General features: G+C 39.6%; 2 protein-coding genes across 10 annotated transcripts in view; one reads left to right on the top strand and one right to left on the bottom strand.

The window, feature by feature from the left end:
* Positions 1-11619, top strand: part of hmbox1a (homeobox containing 1a) — a 44328-nt gene extending 32709 nt beyond the window's left edge. For 3 of the 8 annotated variants that reach the window (XM_072580362.1, XM_072580360.1, XM_072580358.1), the window contains exons 7-9: positions 808-903; positions 2763-2857; positions 6489-11619. In XM_072580362.1, coding sequence (XP_072436463.1) covers positions 808-903; positions 2763-2857; positions 6489-6629 — 332 coding nt within the window. In that variant the 3' untranslated portion in view covers positions 6630-11619. Of the gene's footprint in view, positions 1-807; positions 904-2762; positions 2858-3305; positions 4782-6488 lie in introns of those variants that run through there. The other 5 variants (XM_072580363.1, XM_072580361.1, XM_072580364.1 and 2 more) reach the window with 5 other exon arrangements.
* A 1321-nt stretch (positions 11620-12940) lies between these two features.
* Positions 12941-27009, bottom strand: part of LOC140482765 (kinesin-like protein KIF13B) — a 189217-nt gene continuing 175148 nt past the window's right edge. The window contains exons 37-40 of one of the 2 annotated variants that reach the window (XM_072580355.1): positions 26084-26220; positions 24012-24074; positions 21853-23077; positions 12941-20294 (exon numbers count right to left, since the gene is read on the bottom strand). In XM_072580355.1, the coding sequence (XP_072436456.1) occupies positions 19984-20294; positions 21853-23077; positions 24012-24074; positions 26084-26220 (1736 nt within the window). In that variant the 3' untranslated portion in view covers positions 12941-19983. The remainder of the gene's footprint in view (positions 20295-21852; positions 23078-24011; positions 24075-26083; positions 26221-27009) is intronic. The other variant, XM_072580356.1, reaches the window with a different exon arrangement.

Genomic DNA, 27009 nt, shown 5'->3' with positions numbered 1-27009 from the left:
TTTCCATACTGTAGGGAATCTAATCTAATCTAATAACCCGCTCCAGAGATTTAAACACACATTTTCTGGTTGATACTCCAGCACATACTGAACGAATGCTACAGTTTCAGAGTTATTCCTGTTCAGAGAGATTGAACTAATCCTAACCCCCAACCCAGTGCTTTCAGGCAGACATAAAAGATCCATGGCCATTTCTTCATAGAAGAGCACAAGAGTTATCCTGGCCAATATTTATTAACATCAGAAATCGGTACTATCACAGTTCTGGTTGTGGAGCCATGTTTTCTACACTTCAGAAGGCCTTAGTGAGTTGTAAAGCGCATTGAGGTTTAGTAACATGTTCTACAAAAAGGAACAAAAACCAATAATGCTGTAAAAATACAAATCTTTCAGTACCTAAGGCAGCTTGCTAATTTTGGACAGAAACCTGGTGACTGCTGCTAGACACTCTGGGATATTTTATATTTCAGCGCCAAGGACCTCCACTTAGAAGGTTCCCCGTAAATTCTCTCTCTGCTCCTTCCTAAGACGCTAGTAAAAAACTACTTTAATCAAAGTTTAGACCATCTGTTTTCATTTCTCCTCCTCATGTGCTTGGTGTCTGAGTTTGAATAGTACCGCTTCTATAAAGCACCTGGGAAGTTTTGTTATACCAATATGAGTTATCGCTGTTGTGGGATACATTTTGTAGTCAACGTCTTTTAGCTCAGAATTTAGGATGCCTCCCTGTCCCGTGCTCCTCAGTTAGTTAGAAAGCAGCTGCTTGTTTTATGGTGACTGGAGTAACATGTTGTGCTATTGTTGTAGGTAGGAAGCTGACTGAGTCCGAGCGAGTGACCCCTCTCAAAGTCTACAACTGGTTTGCCAATCGCAGGAAGGAGATCAAGAGGAGGGCAAATATTGGTAATGTTGTTGAAGATGATGTGGAGAGGATTTAGTAAAATAGCATGTCGGAAAGAAAGCTCCTGATCTGCAGTAAAACCTGCAAGGAGGTTATAATGTCAGTGTTTTAGCTCAGTGTTACAGTAGAATTATGTAGAACATATAGGGCAGAAACTGACTATTTGACCCAAATAGTCTTTGCCAATTTTCATCCTCATGCATCAGCCTGCTCCCATTCCATTGCCCTCATTTCAGCCTTTCACCATTTTTTTTTTCTATTCTCTTCCATGTACTCCTCTAATTTCCTTTCGAAACACTTCAAAGTATTTGCCTCAGCATTTCCTGAGTTGACAAGGTCTATGTTTTATCTACTTGAAGTTTCTTACTTTCCTGTTGGATTTATTTGCAACTAGCCTATATTTATGGACCTAAGTTTTGTATTCTCTCAAGTGTAAACATTCGTTCCATGTCCTCTCCAACACACTCAAAATGTTAAAAGTCTCAGAAGTTTTCTATTTTTTGAAGAGAGAAGTGCTAATTTTTTCAATCTTTACCGATAGCTGTAAAATCCTTCATCTGGTATCAACTTTGAATCTTCCCTGCACCTTCTCTCTTTTTTTTTCTTCCTTTACGTTTGTATTGTGGATAATAGCATTAACTAATTTTTGGTTTCCATTTCTTTTCAACATGCCCTGTGATAATCTTATCCTTTCATTGAGGTACAACATACACCTGCAGAATAATGGCTGTGCTTCACGGTCCACTTGACGTGTGAGCCCAGTCTGGGCTTTTGCAGACCCTATTCAGTGTTCACACATGCACACTATTCAGTGTGAGCATGAATGTTGTGGTCAAGAACAAGAACCTTTTGATGCATATCACCTTCCTTCTAACCTAGGAGAGTTAAGGTCAATAATATCACCCCTTCTGCTGCTCTGAATAAATTGAAACATGGGTTTAGAATTTTTTTTGACATTGCATGCCTCACGATCGCTTACACCATCTCAAGAGCAATAACTTTTATTTTCAAATGTTCGTTTATTGGATATGGGCATTCAGTATTTATTGCCCATCCCTAGTTACTTTTGGTGGTGAGTTTCCTTCTTGAACCAATGCAGTTCACTTTCCAGGATGTTGTAACAGAACTGATTGCTGGTTGTAATAGTGCTGCAATTTGCTAGCACTATCTGCGCTATTCTGCTCCAGCTGTCCTAGGAAATCAAGAAATCAAAGCTGTGTCTTCCACTTCTGGTGGGAATTAACCTTTTTGTGCATTTAAGCCAGTCTTCAGTCTGATGCCATTAGTCTAAGCAATCTGTCAACACTGTTTAAAGTCATGTTAAATCATCACTTTCGATGATGTGCTAAAATGTGTTTACTAATCCAGGCCATATTGGGACAATAGCTGACATCACGTGCCTGAAAACACAACGAAGTGCTTTGCATGTTCCTGCAGATCTCAGTCCCAGCTGTCTGTGGATACAGCCTACACAAAACACCGGAGATGGTCCCTTTCCTTTTAAAAGTGGCCTGCAAGTGTTAGGTGCATTTGTTTCTGTTCCTGCTGCTAACCATTTGTAGCCGCTTTCGCTTACATTTATTCAGCAGACCAGCACCCCATGCCCAACCAATCATCAATTTCAGTGACAGACACTGGAACAAATTGTGGGGCTTTCTGGGTCACTCCATAAGATATAGGAAATGAGGTTGGCCATTCAGTCCATCGAGTGTGCTCTGCCATTCAATTATGGCTGATACGTTTCTTAACCCCATTTTTCTGCCTTCTCCCTGTAACTTTTGATCCCATTACTCCCCCAGTGTAGCATTTATTTTTGGTGTGGCAAGATTATTTTCTTATGGAGAATTTTGCTTTTTCAAAGAAGCAGCAATCCTAGAAACTCATGGCATCGATGTGCAAAGCCCTGGTGGACATTCCAATAGTGACGATATCGATGGGAGTGATTTCCTGGAGCAGGTAGACAATGTTCTTTATATTCTGTTAGATTGTCAACCCATGTGGAAACTTCAGAAATATTTGCTGCTTTTTGAAAACAAAAACCCTGTCAGTGAACTGCAGCCACCTTTTTTCCACAAAATCTGTATGTGGAGACATCTCCAGTTTTCTTTTGAACATTACAATCAAACCTGTTTCCATCCCCTTTCAATCAGCGCATTTTAGATCACAAAACCAAAACACTGGTTCCTTTCAGCTGGGCTTTTGTGTCCAGTTCGGGGCACCCTGACTTTTCAAAAGAAAGTTTATAAAAATAATGGGCAGGACAATTTCTTCTCCAGATCATTACTGGGTCTTTAATAAATCAGCTTTAAAAGTCTTTACTCACTGTTTACTGACCCTTACCAGTGAAAACAGTTTGTCATTATTCACAGTATCAAATTGTCTCTCAATCTTTTCTGTTCTGAAGGAAACGCCTCCAAGTGTGTCCACATCATTGAAGTCCCTGTTAGCTGAGAAGTGGATCCCAGTCTGTAACTGAATTGGGAATGAAGATAGAGCTTTTCTTTATAATAACCTTACTTACATGTATGTATTCTCGCTGATCTCTTGACTCATATTCCAGCTGTGCCCTTTTCAGTTTTATCTTTTTTTTTCAATCAACCTGTTCAGATCTTGCACTTCGCCCACAATCCTAGATTCCCCGACTGGTCAGGAATCTAGCTCAGCTTAACTATACCCAAGGACTCTGTCCCCACAGCTCTCTGTGGCAAGGAGTTCCATGGCTCAACCCTCTGAGAGAAGAAATTCCTCCTTATCTCCGTCTTGAATTGGCATCCCTTTATTCTGAGACTATACCCACTGGTCCTACCCTTTTCCCATGAGAGGGAAGATCCTCTCAGCATTTACCTGTCAAGCCCCTTAAGCATCCGATGTTTCTGTGAGATCACCTCTCCTTATAAACTCCTGTGAATAGAGTCCCAACCTGTTAAATCTTTTCTCATGGAGTAATCCCTCCATACTGGGAATCATCTTAGTGAACTTCTTTGAACTACCTTCAATGAAATAACATAATATCTTTTCTTAAATAACAACACCTCTGTTTGGCTGTTGCATCTTGAGGTGGTACTTGAATCTGGACCATCCGGCCCAGAGGCAGGGACACTGCCTTTGCTGTCTTCTGTCTGAAAATACATTTTTAAAAACAAATTAGTTAACACCCACAGGTTTCAGCTACTTACCCTGGACCAGAATTGACGACATTGACATAGCGTTCTGGTAGAACCTCTTTTGAACCCCTCCATGGCCTTCCAGCTTCCTTAGTATAGTGCCCAGAACTGGGAAACAGCTTTCCAGCTGAAACTGAACCGGTGTTTTGTAAACATCATGAGTTGTTCGTCAAATCTGGCAAATTGCAAATATATACCACGGAAAATCAAGATTGTGGAAAGTTGCAAAGTCTTCAATTTATTCATCTTGTGCCTTCCTGAGAAGGGAAAGCACAGGCTCCTCAAACTTCCCTCCAACTCTTGATGTTAGAATATCACAACCAGACATCTCCCGCCACCAAGTCATCTCTTCTGATAGACAAAAAGGAACAGATGAAAATAGAGCTAGTAAATAATTCTCCAGACTATTTGCCTGTGACGTCGTTATGCTATTGAAACAGTTGGGAGGTGCCTGCTTCTGGTCAGGTTTTTGGGTAGGTTTACAAGAAGGGGTGAGGGCAGCCATACTGATCTATTGTATTCTCTAGTATTCAGTGAAATATTAGTCATGATTACTAGGTAACCTCTTCAGTGGGCCTCTGAATGAAGCACTGGTAGTGTAGCCTGCTTCCTGTTTATATGTTTGAGTTTCCCAGGGTTGGCAATGTCATTTCCTGTGGTGACGTCTTTTTTCTACAGTGATGTCATTTCCTGTTATTTTTCTCAGGGGATGGTAAATGAGATCCAAGTCAATGTGTTTGTTGATAGAGTTCTGGTTGGAATGCCATGTTTCTAGGAATTCTCATGTGTCATGTTTGGCTTGTCCTAGGATGGATGTGTTGTCCACCGTCAAAGTGGTGTCCTTCCTCATCCGTATGCAAGGGTACGAGTGAGATACTAGACACTATTCAGACTTTTTGGCATCCTGGTAGCCCACAAACCCACCAACACACTAAAACAGCAGCTAATGAACTTGAAACAGACAACAAGCAAAACATAATGTCATGTACAAAATACTTGCAAGGACTGTAACAAACAAGCAGAAAACTAGCCACCAGGATACGGATACATGAACATCAACTAGCCACAAAACGACATGACCCATTCTCTCTAGTATCCTTATGGATGAGGAAGGACACCACTTCGACTGGGACAACACATCCATCCTAGGGCAAGCCAAACATGACACGCATGAGAATTCCTAGAAACATGGCATTCTAACCAGAACTCTATCAACAAACACATTGACTTGGATCCCATTTACTACCCCCAAGACAAAGAAAAGGAAATTACATCACCATAGGAAATGATGTCACACAGAAAATGATATTAACCCTAGGAAATTCAAACCTATAAATAGAAAGCAGGCTCCAGCACCAGTGTTTCATTCGGAGGCTCACTGAAGATATTACCTAGTATGGTGATGAAATGTCTGAAAACTAACCTTCCAGCTCAGTGAGCAAACTTTCATCCAGTTTGTGGCTATCGCCGAAGTGAGAGTAGCCAGGTCAAGACTAAGTATCAATAGAAGATAGAACTAACAACAAACTGAACCGACTTCCTCCTTCCAGAGCTAGTCTTTGTATCAGTAGGTGGAGTAATTCCAAAGTACCTTACACAACAGAAATCAGTCCAGGAGATAGCGAAACTTTATCTGTAAATACAGCATTTCATTGGCCCCAGTGTAAGAACATAGCTTCCCCTTGCTTGATTTTAATCCAGTCTGCAAGTTAGCTTTTAATGAGCCTGTGAGGTGGTTTAGCAAACTACCCTCGAATCAAAAATGATCCATCACGATTGACAGGGAAGCCAAGGGTGTGCAAAACTTGTGATGTTGCTAGTTATCTACAAGAGAACTGCTGGCTGATTGTACCTCTGTAGTCCAGGGATATTTAGGATCAATGCTTCTGCCTTTGAACTATCCCAGGATCAGTGATCTGATGCTGTACATTAATAATACCTGCACTAACTGCACACTGCACTCCAGTCTACATTATCTTGTTGCATGATTTCACACTTCAGGTAAAAATGGTGGATCACAGCACCAACAAAAGAAATTCTGGTGTAATAGACCAGGAGGAGAGCTGCCCAAGTAAGTGAGCTGGACAGTCTAGAAAGGTTCTCATTTTGGCCCCATCTAAGTTATTAAAATAGTCTTAACATTCTTGAGCAGGGGGGATATCCGTGGGGATTCCTTCTCCTAATCACCATCTTTTAACTTGGTTGGAATGGGACAGTCGATCAACAAGAGCAGTCAAACGTCAATGTTCCGAGGCTCTTGACTGGGCTGGTCATTTAGGTAATATGATGATTCGCTCAGGGCCATCAGGATAGAGGAAAGGAGGGAAGTAAGGAGAGAGAGAGAGAGAGGCAGAGGTGCATTTATGAAAGGTTCATAATTCTTCTTGTGAATCTAAATCTTTTCTCTTCTCCCCTGAACAAAGGATGACAACACGAGCCATAGTGATCCCCAGCAAGATCCTATCTCTTTAGCTGTCGAAATGGCTGCAGTCAATCACACCATCCTGGCATTAGCCAGACAAGGAGGGAGTGAAATAAAGAGAGAGGTGATTGAAGATGACTGAAGCACTGTTGGAAAGGACTGAGATTTGGTACATCATTGGACTGCCCTGTCTTTAATGTAATCTCAATATATCTGTGTTTTGTTTTGAATAGTTAATAGGGTTCTCTTCATCCAGATGCAGTAAACTATCCTGAGGTGACCTGGGCAAAGGTTGTACATCTCACCCAGAAGTCCTCTGTTCTCCTGGTCAAAACTGCACCTCTGCCCTTACCGTCCAACATTCCTAAGGATGCAGTGCCCGAGCATGAAGTTCTTATGAAGTGTTCCTGACTCCAGCATTCCGGGCGATATGTACTGACCAGCCTGTAACCTCAAATGAATGCTTCTCAAACCTTTGGTGTAATAGCTTTGTAGGGCTCTTCCCACTACTCCTGTTTAAGGTTCTGCTTAAAGTAGTCCTACAAACAGAATCCTTTCACAGATGCCTGGCCTTGACTGATTCCTCCTACCATGGCTTCAACCTGTGCTGTTAAATATTCCCACTTTAAACTGCACATTCCTGGACTGGGTCTCCCAGATTTGCTGATTATCTGACCTTGATTTTCATTACCTGTGATGGTTTGGGAAATTAAAAATGCTGGTTTGTTCAGAATTACAGACAAACTATTTCTCTGTGTTGGATTGTTGCTGACAAAGACTAGAATTGGATGTCGCCACATTGCACGGAGCTTCATGGCAGAGGAAAAAATGTTGCAGTGGCAACCTACTCACGCTAACTGGCTACTAAAATATAGACCGTTGGGACATCTGTACTGTAATACTGTTACATATAGTTGGTTTGGACAGCTGCAGGTAGTGCTTGGATCCCACGTATGTATTGAACTGGTCATTGCTGTAACAGACTGCCAGTAGCACCTTTTAATGTACTAAATGCAACTGACAAGTGAAGTTCAAGCTTGAACCTGGTGGAACATGTGCTTTGATTGGAATTGTTTTTGCAAGGGTTTGATTCCACTTGCAGCCTAGAAGATTATCCTATGTGTTACACACACACACACACACACACACACAATGTACCCACAACAACTGACAAACCTGACTTCTTCCTTGAATGTTCTCAATTTGACTCTTCTGCAGTGTCCGTGTTGCCGGAGTGCTGTTAATGAGCTCTTTTGCATTAAACGGAGGGGGGAGGGGGGTGTCTGTATTTAACTCCAGTTCCTGCATTGGCCAAAAAATAACTTTGAAGGGACATGGTGTCTCAGTCATATTTTATTTCTGTACTGTTTTAATAGTAATCAGAGGCAAGCTAAAGCTATTATTATGTGTAGTATTTCATTACGCAGTGCCCATATGAATGTGAAACAGCAGATGCTCTACGTGCAGAACCTTCCACTCACGTCAACAGAAGACGCTGCAGATGCTAATCGGTTGGGCTGTTTCTGTGCAGCGTTAAGGTTTCAGATTGATGATCTTCTTTGAGAACTGGAAAACCAGTTTGCAATATATCCAATTTCTATAAATGTTAGGATTGAGGGGAGGGAAGAACACTAGGACCTCCTTTGGTTATTTTCACAGGAAGTTTAGCACAAAGAAGTCTGATCCTGGATAGCTTTACCATGTAAGCTGGTAGGAGAATCATAGTTGAGGATTTTTTTCAGGCTGTTACTGTCTTTTATAGCTCAACACCTTAAGTATATTATCTGTGTTGCAAATTCAAGAATGACTATGAGGAAGTGAAGCCAAATAGAACTTTGGATAAGGTCCTTCGAGGGAACAAATGTGCAGTGGTAAAAGATTGACATTTGTGATGGATTTTATTTTACTTTAAATTGATCTCAAACTGAAACTAAGATCTGGTTTTAAAAAAAGGGATAAAATTGGATATGTTGGGGGTTAAATGAAAATGTATAAAGTGGGCAGAAACTGCACTTCCTTACTGCCAGCTGATTTGAAATAATTTGTATGCCAGGGCTTGAGCTTGCTGAATATAGTCATCCATAGAGAGTGGGTGATAAAAACATTAACAGGAGCTAGTATTTTCAATTACCTCAAATGTTGTTGATGGATCAAGGAGCATCAGAATTCCAATCTAGAACCAGAATAATAGTGCAACTGCATGCTACAAATTGACTTTTAACACATGCAGTGAGAGTTGCCATATGAATGCCACAATTTGCATGAGAAAATGCTGATTTCATTTCCTCCCAGCAGTCTCCAAATGATAAATCTCTTGTTTCAATACTCATATACCATTATCAATAGCTATTAGGTAATGCAGGGACATATTGGTTTAGAGCATCACTCCCATGGATAATAGGTGAATCTATTACTTAAATGATTTCTTAGTTTTATATTTACTACAATTTTCCTGGCTGATCAGTTCAGCTATCAAAGTAAGTGTTTACTTCCCATGCACCCTTTGAGCTAATGCTGCCAAACCTATAAATAACACGGAATAGAGACACTACTCATTTATGGTTTTATTAGTCTTGTAATAAGTTGATGTATTTTTCTGCTAAGCAGAAAAGGAATATTCTGTAGAGTAAATGAAGGATTCAGGTCGACATAATCCTTCCCTGTATTATGGATGTTGTATTTGCTATTTTAGCAGCTGTTCTTGTATTTGTAATACAATTCCACCGCCTCCCCTAATACAGGCCTCAAATGTTTTTCACACAAAGATCCTGTTGCTCTTTTTGTTTTGCACAGGAGACACTGGACCATGTACTAGTGCTGTGTGACACAACTTAAATGAGCCATGTTCTTCATTTGAGACACACTGGATTTTTACAGGCAGTAATAAACAGGTTTCCATGAATTAATCCCAAAAAGAACATCCCTGTGTGAGAGAGAAGTACAAAGCACTGACAGAAGTTGGCCAGTATTGATTGTGGATGTTATTCTGGTGGAGATACCTGCAGAGTACTTTTGTGGCACACTTCAACAAGACAGCATTTGTATTCATCGTTGGAGTGTTAAAATATCTGTTCATTTTCAGTTAGGATTATTGGAAAGTAACTCCGGCCCTGGTGTTTTTCAGAATTGTGGAGAAACCCATGGATGAGAATGAGATGGCTCTTCAAACTATTGATGAAACTGAAGTAGAATGGGGTAGACTCAGTTTCTGAAATTGGCATGGGCATATCAGCAAACTAATGATTACTTTGTTCCCCTTTTAATAACAGATAAGTTCAACCCAATCAATTTCTCCCAATTTATAGTGGAAACAATGCAGGAAAAGATTAGATATCATAATTTGGAACCACAGTAGCTTACAATGTTTGTGTCTGCTAGCCCTCTTGCAGGATCAGTTGGTGCAGCCCTGTATATGTCTCTGCTTCAACCATTAGTAAATATTTTAGGTAAAATATTCATTTTATCTTTTGCTCTTCTCTGGTAAATCAACTTTGTAATTCTTTTCAGGGGTGGGGATGGACACAGCAAGTGCTGATAAATCAGATTATATACACATGTTTGTTTCTAGCTTGACTTCAATATTATGCTCATAGATGAAATTTTTAAAAAACAAATTGATTTTAGAACAGGAGAGATCATATGTTTCAGTATGTCTTAAGTCATTCATTGAAAAAGAAAACCTCACTGTCCTGCTCACTCCATTACTTCCATCAACCAACAGATAAGGAAACCTGCTCCTCATACTCAGGGCAACTAAATCAGGAGAGGCAGCTTTCCTTACAACTTGCCCACATCATCTCCATCCCTCTTGTAGCAACGAATCTGGTCAGAATCACTCAAGCCTGAAATTGTATTTGAGTGCAGGTTCATTCTGGAGACTGGACTGTTGTTCCAGCCAGATTTTTTTTCACTGCTGCTGGGACCTATTTCCCAACTTTTTAAGCAATGAGGATAATGAGAGATTTCAGCAAGATGTCTTTTTACAAAGGAAAACCGTACACTAATAGAAGAGTTGCCATTATCATGCTGCTTTTAAGTGGCATTGGTTATAATGGATCACTCTTCATTCTTTGTTCCAATACAGTGGCAGAAATACCACTTTACGTCCTGCGGTTGCCGCCCATTCAGCTGTACAGTTGCAAACTCTGGAAATGATAACCAATTGCTCACAATCACGTAGTTGACTTCATTTTGAACAAAATGATGCATGTTTCAAATAAATTGTCACGAGGTTTCGTGACATGTTTATCCCAGAATGCACATTCTTTCTTTGCAGTGTCCTTGAAAATTGCTCCCCTGCAAATTAATGAATGACTTTTACAAGTAGGGAACATAATTCATTGCTACTATACCCATTGGAGTCTAGAAAATTTAGAGGTCATCTTATTGAGTCATCCAAAGTTCTGAGCAAGGATTGATAGGTAAACTCGATCAGTTACAGTCTCTCCCATGAGAGGGGGAGGAGGAATATCCTCAAGGTCATTAGTTTCTTTGGCATTCTGTACTTGTGTTGGAAGCTGCAGCCAGCCTTTTGATTGATAAGGGAGTCAAGGGTCATTGGGTAGGCAACAAAGTGGAGGTCAGGCGACAATCCTGTCAGTCAACCATGATCTTATCAGAGCAGGCTCAAGGGGCGAAATGCACCCCACTACTCCAATTCAGTTTATTCTAGTATACTTCCAATTCTTGCTGTTTAATTGGTTTTCTTCTCTTGTTAGACCCAGATTGGATTAGGAGATGCACAAGACCAGTTATAAATTCAAAAGCCCCCACATTCCAGATTTGTTTTGGGTGTGTGGGTTGAAAATGGGGTGGAGGGAATGATGCAGGAAATGTGGCAGTTCTGCACTGAAATAACCTATTGTTTCCCAAACTGGAAGGTGAACAGACTATCTTAAAAGCCTTAGAGTACTTCAAATAAATATATACAGACCAGAAGGTGTATTTTCATTTGAGTCCTGTATCAATTTTTTTTCCCTATTCTGGATTAGTGCCTTTTTTGGACAGTAGACTGTTCTGCAAAAAAAAGTTAAAATGCTGTTTGTACAGTTGTTTTAAGAAATTATTTTTTAAAATTTGTGTTAAATCTGTATTGTACAAGTAGAAGAAAATAAACTATAATTTAAATTGCACTGCATTCAACATCTTTGCTTTATAATGGGGTTTCTTTATGGTGTCCTTTAGTGTTGCTCACTGCTGATCACGAACACCCTCCACATCAAATTAAGGGAAATAAAATGAGTCAAGAACAGAAAAATAATGTTGCAATGTTTGGGCAATAAAAGTGCCAGTTGAAAATGCAAACAGTGAAACAGTATCATTCAAGAGGCTAAATAGCACACTCCTTTTGTTTGCCTTTTCAAAGGTTCGCATTACAGCTAACAGAAGGGATGCACGGTAAGAGTTGTGAATAAAGCCCCAACACTTTGCCTGTTTACTTTGAGTTGGGTGGATATAGGAAATATAATAGAGGCGGCACGGTGCCTCAGTTAGCACTGCTGCCTCAGCACCAGGGACCTGGGTTCAATTCCTACCGCAGGTGACTATCTGTTTGGAGTTCACACATTCTCCCCGTGCCTGCATGGGTTTCCTCCCACAGTCCAAAGATGTACAGGTCAGGTGAATTGGCCATGCTAAATTGCCCGTAGTGTTAGGTGCATTAGTCGGGGTAAATATAGGGTTGGAGAATGGATCTGGATGGGTTGTTTTCTGGAGGGTTGGTGTGGACGTGTTGGTCTAAAGGACCTGTTTCCATACTGTAGGGAATCTAATCTAGTGCAAGCTAAACCTATACACTTACTTGCTAATGCACTGACATGTAGGAACCTGTTCCCTTCCAGTCTAAACCATCCATTCTTGAACCAGCTGTTTCAAATTCCCATCTAAATTATTCCTACTGCTATCCAACTTTGACCAACTTCCTGGAGTTTATTTCTTTTTTTGAACACACTCTTGCTGTAATGGCCTCAATGGAATATTCTACAGATGAATACCACCTCTGTGGCAGTCCCATTAGAATTATTGTGATGCACAATTTCAGCTATTGACAAGATAACAAGTTTGCTCTCATTTAATGATTCAGATACCCGGATTTGTGGAGGTTCAATTATCACAGCAAAATTAGCACAGCTGAATCAGTCAAGATTTATTTTGAAAATGAATTTAAAATGTACAGAGGTCAGGGCAGCATCTGCAAAGAGAGCGGGGCTTAATGTTTCTGATCACTTTTCAACACAATGACCCAAATATTAGCCCTCCCTTCTCCACAGATCTACTAAGTAAGGACAGCATTCTGAATGAGATCTGCAGCACTTGCAGAACTTGGCAAATGAGTTACATGGAAGCAATGCTCCAAATTTACCTATTCTGCATGTTATTATTTGTATAACTATGTGAAGTCCCATTCAGAAAGTTTAACTCCAACAACATTACAGAAAGTCACAGCAAACCTAGTTTGTACATGAATTTGTATTTATTGCTCATTTTTCAGCCAAAAGTAACAAGCAGTGTTATTATACAGATTTTTTAAGTACACAAGAGACACGAAGATGACAATGCACCTTTGAATTTCATTAAGCCCTTAAAATACATTCAAAATTACATACATTAAATTTTTGCATTGTGCCTTTTATATACAAACCCGGCAGATATACATATTGCCAACCAGCTACAGAACCTTGTGCATACTTCCCACTGGACTCCAAAAAGCAATTAGTGTTAAGTTAAAACCTCTCCTGGGCTCTACAACCATTGAGCTTCAGTTAGAACTGACAGATCAGTGTTTATTCATACATAAAATGAGAATCAGTAGTTAGAATTTATTTTTTTTTGAAAATGGTTATTATACGATTAAATCCAAGACAAATATGATACACTTCAGCTTCATAGAGCTGCAAACATTATAAATAAATGATTGTATTTTAACTGATCCTGATGCAAGTAGGCTGCCACAAATATTTACTGTAATTGCATATCTGGTTTGTTTTACATATCCCATAATTCCCATATTTAATAAAATAGAATATTAGAAAAATGCAATGTCTGGACCCAGTACTCTAAAACCACAAGATGTCCGTTCAAAACAAAAGCATTTACTTAGTTCAATTATCCTGTTGCTTGTACAACCCATACACATATTCACAACTGCACTGACACCACATAGGAAACATCTTGTGGTGTGAATCGTCCAGCCCCGAACCAGACGAACCAGTTGAACTTATCATTTGACTTAGTTTACCTCTACTGCTGATCACCCTTTGAGTAAATGCTTTCTCTCATAGACTTGCAATTTAATCATTAAATATTAACATTTACATTTCTTGTACTGGCCTTGAAGGAACATACTAGGCACTTCTGCAGATTGAGAGCTAGTAACATTAATTCTGTTAAAGATTTGACAATTACAGTATAAAAGGTATATAAACACCTACTATTGTATTGTCCCAAATATTTTAAAATTTTTACATAATATTTTCAACATTGATTCAATCTAAAATAATCACACTGCATGTTAACTCCAAGATCAGGCATACTGAACAGTCACCATTTCAAACCTCTAGTTCATAAAATTGAGTTCTCTTTCAACTAAAAAAAGAATTAAAGCCAGAATTTACATGTTATGAAACAGGTGTGACATTGGGCAAGTGAATTACTACCAACCATTCACATACATGTACGGCAAACACAGACCAAACCTTGACAGTACAGCATAGAAGACCACGTTCAAATTGAAAAAAAACATTAAACTTGGGTTAAAATTGTCAAGTTTGTGCATTTTGTTCTTCGTTTCAGCTTCTCTCCTGTTTCTGGACATTCTAGTCAAAACATGTCAATGCTTGGTTCATGAATAAAAAGTTATCAGTTTGTTTTCAGTCATAATCTGCTGCAGGTTAACATGATCAACAAATTATCCAGCAGTCAAGTGTGGAGGACAACTATAGTGTAACTATCCCTTTCTGCCTGGCATTTTTGAGAAACATACAGTTAGCAAACTTGTTATACTGCCAAAAGTGCATTGGGAAAGTAAATCTGGTCAGCCACAAAGGAAGGCTTTCCAGCGCCACTCACTTTTAACATGCACCCAAACTCACCTTACAGCAGTTCAGAAGTGGTCATATAAACCCAACAGATGAGGCCATATTGGTGTAAAACTGGCTGTGTTTTCCACGACCACCATCCTTATGGTCTACTTCAGAAAGAGTGCATAGTGTAGAATTACACAATGCACATGAGGCATTAAAATCACTTTCAACCACTGGAATCAAATGTTCCACGGATTGTTTTTTCAAGTGTTGAAATAATGCATGAATACAATCAACTTGAAAACAAAACATTAAACTTGGGTTAAAATTGATGAGTTTGTGCATTTTGTTCTTCATTTCAGCTTCTCTACTATTTCTGGACATTCTAGTCAGAACATGTCAATGCTTCATTCATGAATAACAGTTATTAGTTTGTTTTCAGTCATAATCTGCTGCAGGTTAACATGATCAACAAATTATCCAGCAGTCAAGTGTGGGGGACAACTATAGCATACACAGCCTGGTTTCTTGAATTTTTTTGAATAAGCTTTCTGCTGATGTATCAGTGCTGTAGTACACAAGGAGATACAAAGCTCCACACTTTCAATTAGCAGTGCACAAATACCAAGAAGTTGACATTTGTTGTGAAAATTATTTTTATATTGTTACTTTTTAAAAAACTGATTACATTGGCATTTTAAAAAAATGGGGGATTATTCTGATTTGTACCAGAGCCATTTCAGGTGTGCCTGATGAACAAAAATGACTTGTTCTTTGAGCTATCATTGCTCATCATCCTCCTCCATTGTACTCAAAAACACTTCCTTCAGTGACATATCATAAGGATTAAGGCCAAAATATCTCAAGTAACTCAGGTTTCCTATTTGCTGCAGGCAAAAGTCTGAAACATACTCTGTGGGAAGTATTCACAGAAGATTTTCTCCCAGAACAAACCCATTGAATGTGATTAATATAATTCCAATTATAGATATACAAAACAGTGTGCCAAACAATACCTCCAGTTGCACCAATATTCGAGAACAATACTTGGAGCAATACAAGTCACTAATTAATACCCAATTTTAATTTTTTTAAAAAATAACCAAATAGTAGATTATCAAGTGCAACAAAATTTTACCTGGTCATTCCTCTCGAGTCGAACTTCAGGAAATGTGAGCTCAAATTTTAACTGATCCTGATGCAAGTAGGCTGCCACAAATATTTACTGTAATTACATATCTGGTTTGTTTTACATATCCCATAACACACCTCCCTCCCTCCCTGTCGTGGCAGACATAACTTGGCCATTGTAAACTTTTAACATGTGGGCAGGATAATTTTGATCCATACCAACTTGCCAAAGCTCTCTTCCCCAACCTCCCAAGAAAGTAAAATATGATTTTAGCTCAATTTATATATTGTTTTTAATGTACACCCAATTAACACATGTGTAGATTAAATTGCTAACTTAGTGGTTAAAATTTGAAAACCAGTCCAAAAGCTTTGTAGGATGCGCTCCAAATGGTTGCAGCAAATCAGCAGTAATTCTGGAAAAAATGGAAACTTTGCATAATCATCCAAAAACCTAAATGGCTATATGGGGTATGTGCAACCTCCACTGAGCTACCTTGAAAAACAGGTAGAATATTAATCTGCAGGACACTCCTCTTTTACAAACAATTAAAGTACAGGAATTTTCTACATGCACTTTAAAATAAAAAAGTGCCCTAAAAAGTTGAACCCTGTGTTAAAATAGTGCACATGAATTTAGTGCAATTTGCATTCAGGGAAAGAAAATTGGCTGGAAAATATACCTGTGGATGCCTAAACTCATACAGACCTGTACTATGTTGCATTACAATGACTGTTCTCCTTTCCACACAAGGTAAAGAGCCTGTTCCAAGGGAGATAGGCATCTGGAGTAGTTGATTTACAACTACATTTACAGAGATTAATAGCACTTTGTCAACCAAACAATTTGTGTAGTTAATTTTTGAATTAATCCGTTTGGATATGATGAGATATCTCTGGGAGCAGCGTGTACTTGAACCCTAATTCCTTAGCTCACAGGTGGGGACAATACCACAGCACCAAGGTATATAATCTGTTGTAAATTGGTTCCCAGTATCTCCATGCTTTCACCATCAGTATGGAGGTATCCAGATTATTTGCCCATGTTGCAGATGTATGTAGCTGCACTTCATTATAAAAACCCAATGGTCAATTTTTAAACACAAGCTATGTGAAGACTTGGTCTTCACTCTCTTCAGAAGCTGCTCAGCTCAACTTAATCTGTCATGTGCTAGGATATAAGAAGGGATTGATTAGGTAAAAGATAAGAATGGGACACAGTTGCAGAATTCAGGTCTCTCAAGTACTTCTACCTGCAAGTTACTCTGAGAACAACTACAGGTAGTTCTTCTACAACGTGATGGTTGCGTTCGTGTGAAATCTCATGTTATAGAAAAATCACGCTTTAGAAACAGCGCTTAAAGTGTTGGTGATGTAATCGTGTTACAACTAACACATGTTTTAAAAGTTCACACTTTAGAAATAGTGTTCGCAATTTGTCAATCATTTTACAGGGAATTCGTGTTAACGAAGCATGCGTTATATCAGACCGACCTGCACTATATGTTTACAGAGTGAAAATCGGCAAATATGTTCCCTACAGAAATTAATTCTATCTTCCCAAATGCTGACAGAGCTGCCGTGTTTCTCCAGCATTTCATTTTAGATTCCCAGCATCTACAGTATCAGCTTTCATTATTGCCCAAATCACACGTCTGCTTTGGGTAATATGCCCCCTCTCAAAAAGATCTCAAAAATAGAAGATAATCATATTTACCTTTGAACTTGAGGGGCAGAATAACTTAAGCCCAAACATTCAGCCAATCTAAGTCATTCAAGTAATGCTTACAACATTCTAACACTGCCTAAGAGGTGCTCAATATTTCAGTAAAATAGTATAACACAGAAAAACACAAAAAAATGTCCAGGTATAATTCGCAAGGCAAAGACATGAAACTGGAACAAGACCATACAATCCACCTTTCGTAGTTTGTGCATTGCCCACCTCACCCCACCTAAATCTCAAAAGACTTGCACTGAGGTCCACTTTGATGACCAAGAAATGAAGCAAAATGGTCCCTCCTTGCTCAAATTTGCTCCTCACCAACTGACAACGTTCCTGCTCCCTATCAACTTAAAGGAACCTGAGCATTTTGGATTGTTTTGCAGTTGACCTCATGCACTGCAAACTCAAATCCAAAGCAATCAGGTAAAGAACAAGGCACATCTCAGAACCGTGGCAGACACCAACAATTTCTGATTGCTGGTTAGTAAAGCAAGAGCTGCCCATCAATACGCACATTTGAAACATTGGGCAACCACTGCCCACGACTTCAAGACGTAAATCTAAACATCACAACTCAGAAAACAACTGCTTAAATGACAACATAGAATTGGAAATATGCAGCAGGTACACCACCATCCTAATTAACAAGTTATACCTTCAGGTACAGAACACGAGCCAGAGACAGTGCAATGCCTGAGAGAGATATTAAACAATAGTTAACTTCCTGGCTTAACTATGACTGGTTGGTTCTCATTCCCTTTCTTTTTCCTAGTTCCACAAAGTTGTTCACTTATCCACTACCCCTGACGTTCGATACTTGACCCATATAAGTACGTATCTCCTCTTTTTGGGTTTCTTCTCAACATTGTGCACCTAATGCTATGCTTATTCAAAATTATTATTTGATAATTCAGAATACATCAAGAAATAAAGCTCGAGAAACTTTGAAATGCTAGATAACACAAAATGAAGGCTCTTTCCATCCTTCTGTGGCAGTAATGCCTGCCACAGCATTGTGGCCACTTACAAACTTGTTAAAAATTTTGATTAAATCAGGAGTTTCTGCTCTGTGTGAAAGACCCAAGGGAATTAGCATTCCCCACTTTACATTAAAAAAAAACTTATAATGTTAATCAAACCAACACTTGCATAGTTTACAGAATGCATTTTGAAAATCACCACAGTAGAAATGGTCTGGTGAGGCAGAGCTTTCTCTCAGAAATCTTGTTTTGTTGTTCCACATCTGCTATTCTAATCCATACTGCCAAATGTACAGTCAAACATGATTCTGAGCTTTGATAACAGTCAAGTGATTGGAAATCCCATCTTTCCCACCTGTTTGGAGTCTACCCATTTAAGCCACTGAATACTTCAAAATCTTTTTAGATTAGATTCCCTACAGCATGGGAACAGGCCCTAAAGGCCCAACCTGTCCACACTGACCCTCCGAAGAGTAACCCACCCAGACCCATTTCCCTCTGACAAATGCACCTAACACTATGGACAATTTAGCATGGCCAATTCATCTGACCCGCACATCTTTGGGCTGTGGGAGGAAACTGGAGTAACCCCACGCAGACATTCGAAGAATGTGCAAACTTCACACAGATAGTTGCCCGAGGCTGGAATCGAACCTGGGACCCTGGTGCTGAGAGGCAGCAGTGCTAACCACTGAGCCACCGTGCCACCCTAATATTCCTCACAATCCCAACAGACCAGTTAAAATACATTGCTTGCATTGCATAGGGACAGCACTTAAATTTCCACCATTACTGGCGGAAAAAAAGATTCCTGGGTTCTAATAGGAGGAGCTTCCACCAGTGGAAGCACGCTGGTGGTATCCTGACCATTATAGCAAACTGTACATTCCCTTACTGACATCTTAATTGGGTCTTCGCCCAGTTAAGTATTAGCCCTGTTTTGCTAAGGAGTTGCTGTATTCTCCCACACTTGGTATATCAGCAAACTTTCGAGGCCTAACAGTAGTGAAGAAATGGGACCAAGCCCTCAATATGGCACGGAAAAAACTTTGAACTCTCTGCTCTGCTCAAAATCACCCCAGAACTAAAATCAGATCTGATTCAAGGTGAAAACTTAAGTACTACAACAATGTCATAGGGGCAGGAAATTAATACTCAAGTGTTTGGATATTCTTTGAGCAGGTTCAAAGAGATGCTTATGACAATGTTTGATTCCACTGTTGTGAAAGAGGGCATGGATACATTCATCTCGCAATGAGAAGGCCTGCAGGCAGCTCAGCACAGTAGAACTGTGAAGTCAAACTTTGACAATACAAAAGCCCTCAAGTGAATCATAAATATTTTTTACAGCATAGGTCCAGTAGTTCACAAGCCATTTTCAGATCATTTGATTATCATCCACTTTGAAGCAGGAAAATGAAATGATGTTACTGTTGGAAGATAAAAGTGAACATGGCAGGTGGAAAAAGATAATTAATTAAGAGAGTTCCAGGATAGGCCAGTGGATGGTTCTCCTTGGGACAGGCAAGTTAATTATCAAAAGGCACCGCTGGATTCAGTTTAAAAAGAAGTTTGCCATGGATGTCCAGTTCCAAAGCCTTACCAGTTAGGTCTAAACATCAAGCACTGGCCGATTTCTCATGAAGGTTTTTGCTCAGCAGACCAGGATTTCCTATGCTCACTCTTCCTTGGAGTCCTGTCACCTGATCGGAGCCCTGTTCCTCCTTCAGATTTGGCCATTGCAGTGAGAGCTGACAAGTTTGGGTTAGATTTGGAAAAGTTCCCGCTCCTCCGATTCTCCGAATTTGCAGCCAACTGAGTCCGGAGGCCAGTGCTACGCCGTTTCACTGAGCCAGTGGCTTTTGCAACTCTGTTTGGCCTAACTAATACTCCGTAGCCTGGATTACATCGGAAATACTGCTTTCCACCGACTGAACCGTCATTCTTTCCTGAAACATAGCAAAAGTGCTTTTAGAACTTTAAACTTAAAGCAAATTGTGAAAACATTCAGAAAGTAAATCAAAGTAAATGAACAACCAGAAACTAGCCTCATGACAAGATATGCAATATTTAACTTTCTTCCATTAGACTGCTTCTCAAAAGGGTTATGGGGAAAAGGCAGGAAAGTGGACATAAGGAATGCCAGATTAGCCTTGATCCTTTTGAATAGTGCAGAACGATCAAGCAGCTAAATAGCTTACTCCTGTTTATGGTCCTATGGTCTAAATGATGATGTGAAGAGGGAGAGGTGAATCTTTAAATCCCACCATTACTGCAGAACAGCAAAATACTTGGAGCTTTTCTCCAGAAGGCACTTTCACAAAACAAAATGACTGGCTGAGGGCAGTAGTGGCCCAAAACAGGTCAAAGACACAACCACTCTCTTCAAGAACGTGATGAAAAGGAACATAGGGACAGAAGTACACCTGATCTTTTACTACAACTGCTGGGAGAAAAAAAAAATACAGCTAATCTCAAGAATCAAAACAAATCATTCCCCCAGCTCATTGGATTTACATCCTGGTTGGTTAAAAGCAAAAGTGTACAAAATTGCAAAGCCATTAAGAAGGAGGAATCTTTCTTTTCATCTTCTCCTATGTGAAGAAACGTGATGGGACAAATTTTTGTGGAATGGAATATTGGAGCAATGGGCTAGTTTGTAGAGTGCGACAGACAGTGATCATTGTATATTCTCAGAGAAATGGATAAATATTTGAAGCAAAAGGAAGATAAAGGTTCATAGGAGAAGGCAAAGGGTAATTGGCCAAAAGCTGGCAAATGGGACTAGGTTTATATTGGATATCTGGTTGGCATGGAGGAGTTGGACCAAAGGGTCTGTTTCCATGTTGTATTTCTCCATGACTCTGTCAGTGGATATTTTAAAGACGATAAGCTACATTAACTCCTCCTGCGCTGCGCATCCGTATAACTTCCCATTTCAGCTTTCACATCACCCAAACACTATTATGGTCCACACTGGAAGGATACAGCATCACAAAAAATGCTACATTTACCATGCAGAACTAGAGTCGTTCATGAACTTAAGTTGTGGTTTGTAACTTGGAGCAGAAATGAAATGTTTCCATACTAGATAATCGACAATATTATAGCAAATAATAAGTTGCAACAAAATAATTTTAGAGATGCTGTACACCATATGATCATATTAACATTTCTCTATTTGTTACTTGGTTGCACAAGATTCAGAAGCAGCACTCTATGAATTATAGTGGAGACAAATTTAATTATTTATCCAACACAAGACACCAAATAAAGAAGCACTTCAAGAGAATAAATAAGAACGGAAAATAACAAAGCAGAAATAAAACGAAAGAAAAGCAAACTCTTGCCACTCTTGTGGGAAGCTGCAACTCAAGACCTTAAGAAACCAGCTATAAAGTCAATGAGAAAAGGGTTGAAATTAGGTAAAGCTATCTTTCAGCCCATTAACAACATTCTTTAAGTATAGAACCAAAATCCCATTGAAGATATTCTCAAGTCTCTTACCTGCTGGTACATTCAGCTCAATTCCAATCCAAATTCCATCAGCAAATTCTGTAGATCCTATATACCTGACTGTACCAGTCTTGTTTGTACCAACTGAGACGTACTCCCCTTCTTTTAGCCACTCAGGAATGGTGTCAACAGCTTCCTCAGAATCTGAAATAATTTCAAGTTTCTCACTTGATAACTCAGGATCATCATCATACCTTGCACTTGCAGGTACAGAGCTCTCAGAATCGTCACATGGCTCTGGTACATGACTTACAGCTAGGCCAGAGGCCCCGGAGTCCCATTCCTCTGTTGACCACTGCGCTTCTTTATCTTCAAGAATATCTTCAGAATCTTGCCAAGTGGTTTCATCCCCCAAGATGCCAGTGAACGACTTCAACTCGGATGTCCTCACCTTTTGTATTCTGAAGGGGTTAGATGCTGTGGTTATGGACTGTGTTGCATCAGATTTTGGCTCAGACTTTGAGACAGTTAGCGCTGAGGTTGACTTCTGTACCGGTAACAAGTCCTCCAGCTCATCGATTTGGAGAGAACGTAGGGTGACCTTCTGGTTGGTCACATCTGGACTGACTGTTTTATCCAATGGTGTTTTGGATGTCTGAGAAGTAGAGAAGCTATTTTTCGTATCAACTGATGCAGGTATTTCCATGGGCTCTGCCACCATTGTCTCATGTGCAGACTCTGCTGTTACCTCCGGACTTACTGATTGATTTTGAACTCTTCCACTATCCTTTCCCACATCCTTGCTTGGGCTTTGCAGTTGGAATTGACCTTCGCTGGACATCAGTGGCGCACCACCGGTTACTTGAGTGATTTGATGCTGCATGCCCAGAGATCCATTCACCACATGCCCAGCAAAGCAGGAATCTGATTTAACATCAGCATTCAGTTGTGCTGAACCCTGAGTGGTGGCTGACCTTTGACTTTGTAGCTGGGCACAAGTGTCCCTGTCTGTAGTGACCCAACCTGGTGGAGGTGTGCCAACGTCGCCACTTGACACCATAGCAGTTTCCGAAAGTGTTGCTGTAGAAACACTATGGGAGAAATACCCACTTGAAGCCTCACTTGAAGGACTTTGAGGGTCTCCTTGGGATTCATGGCCAGCTGTGTCCACTGAATCGATCTTCGACAGAGCATTTGGAGTGCCTGAGGCTATGGCTACGGGGTGGGTGGGTTTTGTCATGATCACTGGAGCAGAAGAGACTTTGTCTTGTTGAGCCTGATGAAAATGTACAGAAACACCACGTTTTGGCAAAGCAAATTATGTTAGCGCATTTTATCCCTTCTCCTCATTAACCCCATCCCACAACCACTCCAAACAAAACACATACTTTGCAACAAATATCTGCCATACTGAAATCATGCAACAATCTCAAATATGTTCCTCATCATCCTTCTAACCTCAGTAGACAAACGAGGTTCAAAGGGAGGTGCTAAAGAGCGGTGACCAAAACTGGAAAGAAAAGCATCTTTAAAGAAATAGATTTCTCAGTCCATCCTTGACTTAATAAACATTATAAGTAACACATCACAGAACATGAAGGCAATGAAAATCAATTTTTCAAAAGTTCATTTAAATAGAAATTAAGTTGAATTTGCGTAGCAACTTATTTTGAGTCCTTGGGACATCCCAGAAGTGCTTCACGGTAAATCTTTGTTTGAAATGCAGTCAATTTTCTTAAATAGCAAACCCAGCTGCCAATTAGCCACAATCAGGTCCATAAAGAACATTCTGAGCAAAACAGACAGTGAGTTAATAAATGTTTTTAAATCCCTCCCTTGTCTTGGAGCATAGTATCTTCCTCGAGTCTGCATCCGAGCTGTTACCCTCCGTCCTCACCATTCTGAATCATCATTCCATTCCATGACTGGAAAGCTCTCTTTCATATCCATTTGACCTTGTTACCTCTTTCACAACCTTTAAGAAGCATCTCTCTTTACTGATCTCCTTTCAACTGACTACGCTGTTCACCTTTCTACCTTTTAAAGTACTTCCAAGACAGCAGCACTATAAAATATTTAAGCTGCTGAATACATAAGTGTACACATAAGACCTTTAGAAGTTTGATTTTTTTGACCACGTGCAGTCAATGTGCTGAGAGATACCTATTCAGACAGGTATGAATTCAAATACTTCTTGAAATTATACTTACGACTTGATTCTGTTCAAAAGTATCTTCAAATTTAGCAGACTGCACCACAATTCGAGGAACAGACTACAGGTAAGAAATACTGATCAGTTACTATGCACTATTTATTTAGATAAGGCTTAAACCCCAAAATCCCCAGACTCAGTTTAAATTATTCTATCATTCAACAACCTGTGAACATTTAACAAAAATTTGCTATTAAATAATTTTAGGTTCCCAGTTCTCCACATTCTGTGCAACCAGGACCACTGCACTTTCACCAACAGCAGATCCAATCACAGCTTGTTCATTGACATTTTTCTGAATATCTCTTCAAAACCCATCATCTCTTTCCTCTGCATCCTATGCAAGGGCCTACAGAAGCTCTGGCTTAAAACCTAAGATCATGATGATACTTCAGTGTCAGTCCTGGTCCACAAAAATATCAGTGACATTTCAAATAAGGTACTTGGTTAAATGTAAAGCACTTAGAGGTATCCCAAAGGTTGAGAAAGGCACTACATAAATGTAATGGCACTTTTACATTTTTTAAATGAAGTATGGTTTAAATTGTGATGTCATCATAACCAGAAGTTACTGAAACCAATGAAATGATCAGGCCAGCCTGCACAGAGTTCAGTAACAGAACAAGTCACTTGTGTGATCCCTTTCCATTTCAACTGCTTCCACATTGCTCATAAAAGGATCATGAACCAGAAAACATGATTTTAAAGCATTTTGCAGAAGAAACTAATGCGAGGCATTGTGGACATTTGGGTTTCAAATGCACTATTGGTTCTTTGATACAGGCAGGTTCAATTGAGGGATTTAGAAGGGTATCAAATGATTACTTAAATAGAAACAGTGTGCAGGATTAAAGGGAACAAGCAGGAGAGTGACACTCATTCAAAACACTCAGACAGCTGGTTTAGACACAACAGGCCAAATAGCTTCTTTCTGGACCATTAACAATTCTGAGACCCTGTGATGTTACAGTGGTGATGCCTGCATTCCCAAAAGATTCAACATCTTGTTCAGGACTGCAGCACCTTCTGTATTGAATGGCGTGCCTTCAAGATTACAACAACAGAGCCATAAACTGAGTAAATATTCCTGTTTATATTGCACACACATTAATGCCTCCCTGCAGCTAATAAGTGCTCCCCCTTCACTTACCTCAGGAACTTTGTTACAGATCATATCGAAAAGCCAGTTCATTGAAGCTATCATTGAATATATAAAGGCCTGGTAACTTTTTAATGAATTATTACAAAGGCGCCCTTAAAGTTTCTTGCTTTCATAATTCTTTCACACACAAATACAGTTTTACACCAATTAAAAACAAAATGAGCATTTTAAGATTCTGTCAAGCACCATGGCCAGTTTTATTGAAATATTGTTACGAACTGCCAAATTGATGGCAATCTTCCTCCGATTCCTGCTTGCTTCTTGACAATTAAGCTCACTATCTTTGACATTGTTGAAATCTTCCTTGCTCCTCTCTCAATTTGCCACATTGGTCTTTTTCACCTGTAGTCAATTCACCAACTCATCCTGCCCATGTTTCTGAGAACTACCATCACTTAAAGTTTTCACAATATCCCTACATCTAAAGACTAAAGACTAAATGAAAAGGAGCAAACAGAAAACATGGGGTGTTCCGGTTTTTTCCCCACAGCCCAATGGTGCACAGGTTATGTGGATTGGCCATGTTAGAATTGCACTGTAATATTCAGATATGAGCAGGCTAGATGGGTAAAATTCAGGGTTACAAGGATAGGGATGGGATGGGGTGGGGTCTGGGTCTGGGTGGGATGCTCTTTGGTAGGTTGGTGCACAGACAGTGGATCAAACTGTAGTGATACTATGGTTCAAACGGGACCTGATAATGTTAAAACATGCTCTCTCTCCACAGATGCTGCCCAACCTGAAATCTTTGCACAATTTCTGTTTTTGCTTCCGATTTCTAGCACCTGCAATTCTCTGGACTTTTAAAACTAAAAAAGGGGTTCACAGTATCTCTTACGTCTTCATTCCCAACCACATATGTTTAGTTTGTTTTCAAAAAAATAGTCATTAAACAGTTAAGTCCTCACCTGTTGATTTGGTACAGGGACAGATCTTCTCTTCTCTTCATCACGTACAGGGAAAAGTGATTTGAGAAGTTTGGGCATCTGAGGTACAAAGGCCTTCACTGGATTCAAGTAAGAGGCTGCTAGTGCTGAGAATGAGTCTGATAAGAGATGGTAGATAATGATGCAGAATCTGCAAATGAATTCCTTCATTGTACTATATGTTTTACCTTTCTATTTTGCACCGCCCTTTGTTTCTTTACCATATGACTAAGGACAGAGAAAATGTAGGAGTTCTCTCCACAAACTCAATGCTCCAATGTGTATTTGTCATTAGGTGTAACCACAAACTGATCACTTACTTTTCCCAGAACATCTCACCTTTTCCCTCCTTCCTTGATACAAACACAGGCACAAGACACAAATTTTATTTCTATTAGTTTGAATCCACATAAGGCACAGGTTGCAAATACAGGTTCCCCTCCAAACCACTCTACCTTGTCTTTGAACTATGTCACCATTCCTTCACTCTGTCAAAATTCTATAACTCCTTTGCTGATAGGACTCTGGGTGTACCTATGCCACACGGACTGTTCAAGGGAGCAGCTCTTAAATACGCAATCAAGTAGTTCAGTTTAAGCACAATTACAGAAAGGAAACAAATTTCGCCATTTCTAAGGATACCCAAAGCTTTTCAATAAGTGAATAAAAATAAAATCAGATTTGCCAAACCTGACAAGAACAATAGGTTTTAATTACAATCATAGCTTCAGAGTCACCATTTCTAACATTCAATTACAGTTTTATAGACTTAAAATTAATTGAATTTAAATTCCACTGGTTGCCAAATGGGATTTGAAACTACAGTCTCAGAATGTGAGCATATAGTCTACTAACATTACTACCACACTGGTCTCTCAGTTCCCATTCAAGGGATTTCAAAGTAATTC

Source organism: Chiloscyllium punctatum, chromosome 11 (assembly GCF_047496795.1).
Source record: "Chiloscyllium punctatum isolate Juve2018m chromosome 11, sChiPun1.3, whole genome shotgun sequence".
NCBI classification, from domain to species: domain Eukaryota; kingdom Metazoa; phylum Chordata; class Chondrichthyes; order Orectolobiformes; family Hemiscylliidae; genus Chiloscyllium; species Chiloscyllium punctatum.
This window is presented reverse-complemented; position numbering and strand designations above follow the sequence as displayed.